The sequence below is a fragment of the Ochotona curzoniae genome, unplaced genomic scaffold, assembly GCF_017591425.1.
Source record: "Ochotona curzoniae isolate NIBS_2020 unplaced genomic scaffold, NIBS_Ocur_1.0 contig_2294, whole genome shotgun sequence".
Taxonomy (NCBI): Eukaryota; Metazoa; Chordata; class Mammalia; order Lagomorpha; family Ochotonidae; genus Ochotona; species Ochotona curzoniae.
In genome coordinates, this window is record NW_024465405.1 from 6,450,949 (window position 1) to 6,459,384 (window position 8,436).

The following is an 8,436-nucleotide window of genomic DNA, read 5'->3' on the forward strand; positions in this document are numbered from 1 at the left end:
GCAGGACACAGCTCCACTGCCATGCAGGGCGGACAGCATCTACAAGTGGTGCATACACATCGCGTGATCTCCAACTGGGACAGCGACCTGCACACGCACACAGGTGTGCGGCCCCCGCAGATGGCGGGGAACGTGACCTCCGGTGCAGGGGTGCAGCGGCTTCATTGTATTTTTCCTTTCTGCCTCAGTCTGGAGCCAGCCTGTTGCCATGGAGACTGTGCTGTTGTTAAGGCCGCCGATTGGCCAGCACGGGACCGAGGCTTCCTGGGAGCGAGCGCCTGGAGCGCGGCCCTCAGCCCGCAGTGCGGAGCGCAGCATGGCCGCGGCCGGGACGGACGTGTGGGTGAGCACCTTCGCCCAGCTGATGAGTGAGCGGAAGCCCCGGGACGCCTGGGTCCTGCTCCCTCAGGAGAGCCTGGCCGCCGGGCCCCTGGATGGCAGCAGCTTCCAGTACCGGCTAAAGGGGCTTTCGAGGTGCGGCCAAGGGCGGTGGGGGGCCTACCGGGGAGGGGGCGGGGCCCCGCGGATGGGGGGCCCTCAGGTCGGTGGTTCTGCTGGTTGTTGGGGTTGGAGGCCTGTGGGTTGGGGGTCCCGGGGGTGGGCGGAGCCTATTCTTGTGCTCTTAGGCCAGGCCAGGGAGTGGGACTCCGACAGCTGGGGCATTTGCCGGACTGTGGGCAGGGACCACAGTGACTGACAGGGCTGCAGCTACTGAGACCCTGAAGAGATGACATCATGGTCAGTGGGGGGCGCGGGGACTACCTTGGCCTCAGCTGCTTCCCAATGCCTGTCACCATGGCGTCTGGGCAGGACACGGAATGCGCAAGTGTCAGCCTGAGGTCCAGCCCTGTGCTGCATGCAGGCCCCAGTGACCAGCCAGGCAAGCTGCTGGGCAGAGGGTAGGGGCAGGCTAAAAGCTCAGAGTCACCCAGGGAGCCTGGCATTGCTCATCATGATGACTGACAGCTGTCATCTGTGCAGCAGGGACCCAGGGGTGGAGGCTGCAACTAGGGGCAGCTTTAGCGCCCGTGGACACTTGGTTAGTCAGGTCCTGCTGGTGGCCCTGCCTGCCCCTGACCACATAACTCTGGTGGGTCTTTCACATGGTGGGTGATGGTGACCCTTCCTGGGCCCCACAGCCCAGTGTTGCCCTGGTCACCCAGCCACAACCCCAGTGCCTGTAGCTGTTGATCGCCCAGATCCCAGTCAAGTCAGGAGTTTGGTTCCACACCCACCCTGTGGTCCCTTCCTCTAGAGAACTCCCAGGGAGGGTCCCTTCACCTGTGACTGGGGTGGGGTGGGGAGTAGAGAGAGTTCCCATCCAGTGAGTGATTCAGCTCCCAAACGGCCAGGCTGAGCAAGAAGCCTGGAGCTCCATCTGGGTCTCCCACGTAGGTGCAGGGTCTCCTGTGGAGGGGGCCAGGTGGGAAGCAGAGGTAGGCATGGGACTTGGTCCTAGGGAAATTGTGATGGGACATGGGTATCCTGGGTCATGGCATAACCTGCTGGTTCACCAGGCCCACTCAATCCTAGAATCTGGGAGGAGGGGCCACCCCGGGCCTGGGAGCCGGGGGCCGGGATCTTGAGGTGTCTCTCAGCCAGGGCCCAGTGACGGGTTCTGGCTCATACTTCTACACACCCGGTGGGAGCTGGGAGCTGCAGGTGGCCCTCCTTGGTCAAGCATGGCAGCGAGGCCCGAGTTTGCTCCCCCTAACCTGGCTGTGGATCACAGGGGTGCCCAAGCCCTTGGGTAACCTGGCCCCGAGATGCTGGGCATAGCAGGGGCAGGAGACCATTACTGGTGCCCTGACAGAGTAGGGGCGGAGGGGAGGTCTGCGTTTGCATGAGAACACCCTCCGGACCTTATAGCTTCCCTCCTGCAGGCTCCAGTGCAGCCGCTGCCTGTGGGTGTGGCGCTCGGCCCATGTGCACATCCTCTTCCACCTGTGGTGGGATGCGGGCAGCCGCCAGGGCCTGGTGAAGATGCGAGTGTGGGGCCAGCGGTGCCGAATGTGCCCGCCGGGGCCCCCGGGGCCCCGCGGCGACTGCCAGGTGAGTCCACTCAACGTGTGGATCTTCCTAAGTAAGCTGGTGCTGCACATCTTGCGGCGCTGCTACGGAGATACCCTCAGTCACTGCCCCGAGGTGCGCTTCGGCGACCGCTGCGAGGCTTGCGAGCTGCAGCTCTGCTTCCTGCAGAAGGCGCCCGAGCTGGCCTGGGCGCCCCCAGCCAGGCCCAGGCACGCGCCTGGTTGCTGCGCCCACGAGCCCGGCTGCGCCACGGTGCCGCTGTTGGTGACCGACTTCGTGGAGGAGCCTCTGTCGCAGAGCGGCGACTTCCTGTTCGAGGGCGCCGGCGTGGTCACCCTGCCCTTCGCGCTCGCGGACGCGGACGCGGGCGGTGGCACCGGCACCCTGTGCCTCTTCGCCGAAGCTGGCGCGGTGCCCGAGGCTGGGGGCTTCCCCGTGGACGTTAGAGACCCGGTGCTCCGTGGCGAGGGCCTGCTGCTCAGCGACGTGGACGACACCTTCCAGATGCGCGGCTTCGTCTTCGGCGCCCGCGACCGCGCGCCCCGCGCTGTGAGCGTGGCCCGGGGCCGCGGCCCGCTGTCAGTCAGTGCGGGCCTGGCGCCGCCGCCGCCCGCCGTGTCCTACGTGGTGGGGCTGGCGGCAGACGGCGAGGGCGCGCTCAGCTTCCCCTGGGCCCTGCTGGGCGCGCTGGGCCGGGCCGGGGGCCCCGGCGCCGAGGGCTCCGTCACCTTCCCCTTCTGCTTCGCTGAGGGCGCGGACGACGGCCGTGGGCCGCTCCCGCCAGCCCCGGGGGCCGAGGAGGGCGCGCCCGCGCCGGTGCCCGTGAGCCGCGGCTCCATCACCGTCCCCTTCGCGGCGCTGGAGGCCGCGCGGCGCCTGAGCACCGAGCACCCGGCCGGCGGTGCCCAGGGCGGCGGCTTCGTGGGCTACAGCTACTGCCGGCGGCGCGCGCGGGCACGGGCGCACGAGGAGGACGAGCCGCGCGCCTGTGCCGCCCCACGCCGGCCGCGCGCTGAGCCCTCCGAGGACTTCTGGATCTGGGTGTCCATGACAGTCTGTATCTTCTGGCTCATGTGCATGTGCAGACTCAACTTCAGTATTTTCCAGCAGCCGGCCTGAACCCCGCACCGCAACCCCGGCCCTCGGTGGCTCCACGTGTCTGTTGAGTTTGTGCTCCTGTCCTGCGCACTTGTGTCCCTGGTGCTGTTCTCTGTGTGTGAAGTTCCAATAAAGCAGAACAAACCCACCGTGCACCCCGGGAGAACAGGGGCTGAGGTCCAGCGGAGGTCAGGCTGGTGGGCAGCAGGAGACCGATTCCCTGCTTGCTTCTGCAGTCTTGGCTGGGACTTCCCATAGGGTGGGTGGGTGAATCATATGGACCCCAGGATGCTGCTGCCCCATTCAAGAAAGGATAAAATCCTTGGGGAGACTGGATGGGAAGAGAGGGGCTCGGTGACCATCCAGTGCTGGTGACACTGCCCAGCAGGGGAGTGCCCTGGTCTGGGATGTGGGAGCCCCCAGGGATCAGCTGAGGGCCTATGAAGCCCCGCCCCTGGCCCAGGGTAGGGACCAGTGTGGGTCTCTGAAAACACCTCCAGAGGCTATCCCGCAAGGCAGTACTGGCTCGTGCAGGTGAGGGAGGGGATGCAGCAAGTGCCAGCCCGGGCCAAGCATACCCTGGATACCACTGCCCTCCCTCTGTGTCAGGGCCATGATATCCCAGTAAAGGACCTCAGGACCGTGGCCGGAGCGGGAGCACATTCAGTGCTCAAGGACTCTTGTCCTCGGCTGAAGTGAGGTCAAGGTTAGGCTGAGGGACCTGCCCCAGGCCACCAGCATTGCCCCTACTCTCCTGTGACCACCTGTCCAGGCTCTCAACAGTGGCCCTTGGTGGCGCTCCCAATGCCCACGTCAGGGCTGCAGCCGGACCACACCTCCACCTGGCCCCTCACTACTGAAGCTGTTCTGGCTGAGACTGCATTCTGGGCCCATTAGGCTGTCTGGGGGCCCTGCTTGGGGAGGCCCAGGACCCACTTCCCTGTTCCCTTGGGTGGTCCTAGATGCTGCTCAGCGTCTGGGTGGGAGCTTGGGATTCAGGTTGAACATCTTCTGTCACAGGGCTTGGGGCACCCATGGTGCAGGGTCATGCCATCACCCCAGGGGTCTCCAGGCCATCGGAGAAGGTGGGGGCCAGTCAGCACTCATCCCCACCATCAGAGTTCCCCCAGCTTCTCAGCCAGGTAGGTCACCTCAGGTCCTTGTTTTCTGACCTCCCCTGAACTGATTTCCTATGCCTGGATCCCTTAGTCAGCCTTAGGATCCCATGCAGCCCCAGCTAGCACTCTTCCATTGTGGCTGGTCCATTTCAGGGAAGCCCACCAGTGACCAGAGTCGGATCCCCATTAGGGCTCCTGGAGAGCGAGGAGAGCCCAGGCAGCTGCTGGTTAGGCAGATGCTGCTGTGTGGTCAGCTCTGCCAAGTTCCTCCAATGGAGGTCAGGGCTGAGGGGTTCCTGGAAGGGCCCTGGTTTCCTGGGCCACTGAAAGGGTGTGGGGGCTGGGCCTCGGTGTCCAGCTTTCTGTCATGGCCCAGACCATGGGCACAATGATCGCGGCTTGTGCAGCCGTTTCTGTAACCGCTTGGAGCAGCCTAGGGGCTGCCCTGAGGGGCTCCGTGTACCCCAAGGTACCATAGGGAGGGGCACAGCTGAGCTTGTCCCCGCATTCCGCCTGTGGGATGCAGGGATCACCAGAAAAGCTGAGGCAGGCCCAGGAGGGCACAGGCAGCGCGGGGACCCCGACCTAGGGGAGCAAGGGGCTGGTCATGTAGGGCCCCCCTTCTGCCGGCTTGGGAGTCCTGGTCGGTGAGCGGCGGAGCAAGGTGGGGGATCAGTCGTCACTCCCGGGGCGCGGCCCGCCTCCCTGCGCGCGGCGCGGGTGCCCCCGTGTGGGAGCCTTCGGAATCACGCCTCCAGTGGCTCCCTGGTTCCCGCATCTGAGCACGCCGACTAGGTGTGTCCACGCGTGCGGCCGCGAGAAACGGCCCTGCGCTCACCCTGCCTCTCCAGTGTGAGGCTGAGCTCAGCCTGCAGTGACCGCAGACCAGCTGGCAGGACTCCGACGAGGCCACGGGTGCCGGTTCCCAGGCCCGTCCCCTGTTGTGAGTGCCTGGGGTCTTTAAGATACTAGTGGGGCTACATAGCGATGCCTGCCCTTGACACTGGGCTCTCTGCTGACACTTGCCTGGACAGGCCCTGGCTGGAAATACGTCTCTTGAATCCCTGGTCTTCACGTGGCTTCCTCAGGGGTACCCTCTCCACCTCCCCACCCCTGTGTTCTCTGTGTGGCATGGCCAGAGTCAGGCCTTGTGGCCCTCTGTGCAGTCCCAATCTGCATGTCCTCTGTCCCACATGAGAACACTGAGCATGTATGTGAGGATGGCCAGCCCTGGCTATCCCGGTCTGTGTCACGGCCCTGGCTCTCCACACAAAGTGGGAGGCACGAGTTCCTGGACTCAGGGTCACATTCGATCACAGCTGTGTCCAGGGGTACTGCTGGTGCTCAGGAAGATGTCTCAGTGGGCATGACAGTTCTGGAAGATTCAGGGTAGACCCTGACCACCATTCTCAAGGTCCAGGGTGTCTCTGGTCATGACGTCCAGGGTGCCTTGCCAGAGGGGTGACTCAGCACCCTGAGTGCTCCTCCTGAGCTATTCTTAGGGCTGCTAATCCCTCCTTACTCAGTGTCTCCATCCAGGACTGCCCGGAGGTGGTGCATGGCCAAGGAGGTGGACCTGGGAGCTACATGTTGGTTGGGCTGGGCAGGGCCCTGGCTGAGGTAGGCAGGGCCTGGTCTGGTCTGGTCTGGGCTGGGCTGGGCTGAGCTGGACTGGACTGGGACCTTGCAGGGTGTGGCAGGGTGGCCCCTATTCCTCTGGCCTCCTTTCTGCTGGCTGTAATGCTCTGGCTGCCCAGCTGGTTCACACAGTTCTCTGGTTAGCTCCACAGATGCCCCTGGGGACGGCACCGGCATCTGTGGCCTCTGTGTGGGGCCCAGAGTGCCTGGCCAAGGTTAGGGCCAGCCGGTCACAAGGTGGAAGCAAAGCTAGCCAAGCCAGGAAGCATTTGGGGGAGAGGGCAACCTGGCTTTGAGGGTGTTTGCTGTGCAGGTAGCCACCCCTTGCTGGGCATTCCAGGCACCACGCTCCTCTCCCACCATCTCCTACTTGTATGGTCACATCGGGGTCACTTGGGTATCTGGGGTGGGTTCCAACTGGGAAATGCCAGTCTTTAACACAAGCATTTGTGACCTCCGGGGAGGGGTGGCGGGGGTGTCAATTTTCTGGGAGGTTCGGGGTGCCCCATGAGGTGTCGGCACAGAGCTCCAACTGGTCTGAGGGGCTAATGAGGCTGAGCTCATGTCCCGATTCAGAGAAAAGGGAAGTGAAATTGCATTTAAATCTGCAGATACAGGGGCTGGCAGGGCATAGTGGGTTAAGCCATAGTCTGCAACTCCTTGAACCCATAAGCTTCCAGTCCCAGCTACTCCCCACTTCCCATGCAGCTCCCTGCTAATGCACCTGGGAAAGCAGCAGAGATGGCCCAGGTGCTCTGGTGCCTGCTCCCACATTGGAGATCTGGATGGAGCTCTTGGCTCCTGACTACAGCCTGGCCAGCTCCAGTTGTGGTGGTCACTTGGGGAGTAAATGAGAGGTGTAAGATCTCTCTCCATCTCAGTCTCTGTCTGGCCCTCCCCACTCCGACCCTCTCCCTTATTTGGAAGTAGAAAGTTAGAAGGAGTGGCTGAGGCTGACTGTGGTGAGGTTTACTGTGTTCCCTGCAGAGGACAGAAAAAGAGCAGCCACAGTAGGGACCAGGGGTGGGGGTGGGGTGCAGGTTTTATTGTGCCAAAGAGGGGGGGCCTGGCCTAGTCAGCAACTCCCCAGGCCACTAACCCACCGGGTCTCAGGTGGCTGCCTTGTCTGGGGCATTTTCTGGCACGATGGATGGCAGGAACAGCGTGGGTGTCTCCTGGGGGCACTGCAGCATCCGGTTCCTGCTCTCCAGCCGCTGAGTCCACTCCAGACGGAGCCTGTGGGACAGAGATGACCTGGAGGTCAGGCTGAGCACCAGCACTGACACCCAAGTAGTGGTGTCCTGGGTCTCAGCACCCATTCCTGCACTGTGGGTAACCAACTCAGCTGCAGCAAGCAGATGACCACATGACTGGACACAGTACCCCCTCATGGCCATGCCAACAGCAGAATCTGGGGTGATCTGCTGGTTCCATGCTGACCTGTAGAATGCTGGGGAGTGGGTGTCCCTGCCTGCTCCTGTCCAGGGGACCTTGTACTGCACTGGGGACATCACGGGGCACAGAGTGTAGCTGGTTGGGGCTGGTGTAGCCATTGTGGCTGAGGGATGTCTGTGCCTATGCATGCTTCCAGGCCAGCAGCTGCTGCTTCACAGGACACCCAGGCTGGGCACTGCCCAGTCTGAGGACTCTGGATATTTGGAAGTCAGGCTCTGTGAGGTTGCAGGTGTAAGGGTGAGGGTGCAGGTGTGGTTGAAGTTCTAGGTGTGAAGACACAGGTATGGGAGTTGCCCTCTTGTCAAGGAGGGCTCTTGTTCCCGCTCTCCCGGCTGGGGAAATGGCCCTGCCTCACTCACTTGCTCAGGGCACTGCCGCGGACCCGCAGATCCTCGCGCTGCAGCTGCTGCTCATGACGCTCGATCTGCTCCTCCCAGAACCTCTTTATCCTCCCTGCATCATGCAGCCGTGCGTGGGAGTACTCTGAGAAATAGCCTTTTCTCATTTCTGGAGAAAGATAAACTTGTGAGAATTCTGCCATTCTGGTTCATTTCTGGTTCATTTCTGGTGGACACATGAATCATTGCACTGACCCTGTGGGCCCAGCTCAACCCAGAGTGCACACTGTGGGGTAGATGTCCTGTGTCCTGGCCCTGTGGGGTGACCATGGGGGTTGCACTGTCCCCCACGAGCTGTCACTGGCTTGAGGCCTACTCCTGTTTTTCAGAAAGGTTTCTGGCTCAATGGAAGCAGAAGCTGCTGGCACACCTCTGTATGGGGCTCTGCTCTCCATGCATATCCGAGTGCTCAGGGCAGCCACAGTGGAGGCACAAACCCTGGGAGCCTCGTCTCAAAGGCCATCTCATCTGAACAGCAGGCCCCACCTGTCAGCCTGGGCAAGGTCCACAAAGTCCTGTGCTCAGCGATAGGGCCAAGAAGGGCAAATCAGGCCGGCTGAGGTCCTTTGTGGGTATGGCCCAGGGGGTCCAAGGCCTTTAAAAAAAAAGATTATTTATTTTTATTGGAAAGGCAGATCAGATTTATGGAAAGAAGAGATAAAAAGAAGGATCTTTCATCTGCCATCCACTTGTTCACT

The 8,436-nt window shown here is 62.5% G+C and overlaps 2 protein-coding genes across 2 annotated transcripts; one reads left to right on the forward strand and one right to left on the reverse strand.

Moving 5' to 3' along the window:
* The first annotated feature begins 316 nt into the window (after positions 1-316).
* On the forward strand, positions 317-3,150 carry RTP5 (receptor transporter protein 5 (putative)). The gene is made up of 2 exons (XM_040972445.1): positions 317-474; positions 1,884-3,150. The coding sequence occupies exons 1-2, from the start codon at positions 317-319 to the stop codon at positions 3,148-3,150; spliced, it is 1,425 nt and encodes a 474-aa protein (XP_040828379.1).
* Positions 3,151-6,994: 3,844 nt separating this feature from the next.
* On the reverse strand, positions 6,995-7,845 carry FAM240C (family with sequence similarity 240 member C). The gene is made up of 2 exons (XM_040972446.1): positions 7,700-7,845; positions 6,995-7,121 (listed from the first exon to the last, which is right to left on the reverse strand). The coding sequence occupies exons 1-2, from the start codon at positions 7,843-7,845 to the stop codon at positions 6,995-6,997; spliced, it is 273 nt and encodes a 90-aa protein (XP_040828380.1).
* Positions 7,846-8,436: the final 591 nt, after the last annotated feature.

Bases quoted from the DNA above. Each gene is read 5' to 3' on its own strand.
- RTP5 (XM_040972445.1), top strand. From the start codon at position 317: ATGGCCGCGGCCGGGACGGACGTGTGGGTGAGCACCTTCGCCCAGCTG. The intron at 475-1,883 runs GTGCGGCCAAGG...TCCCTCCTGCAG, and splicing joins CGGCTAAAGGGGCTTTCGAG to GCTCCAGTGCAGCCGCTGCC.
- FAM240C (XM_040972446.1), bottom strand. From the start codon at position 7,845: ATGAGAAAAGGCTATTTCTCAGAGTACTCCCACGCACGGCTGCATGAT. The intron at 7,122-7,699 runs GTGAGTGAGGCA...TCTGTCCCACAG, and splicing joins CGCGGCAGTGCCCTGAGCAA to GCTCCGTCTGGAGTGGACTC.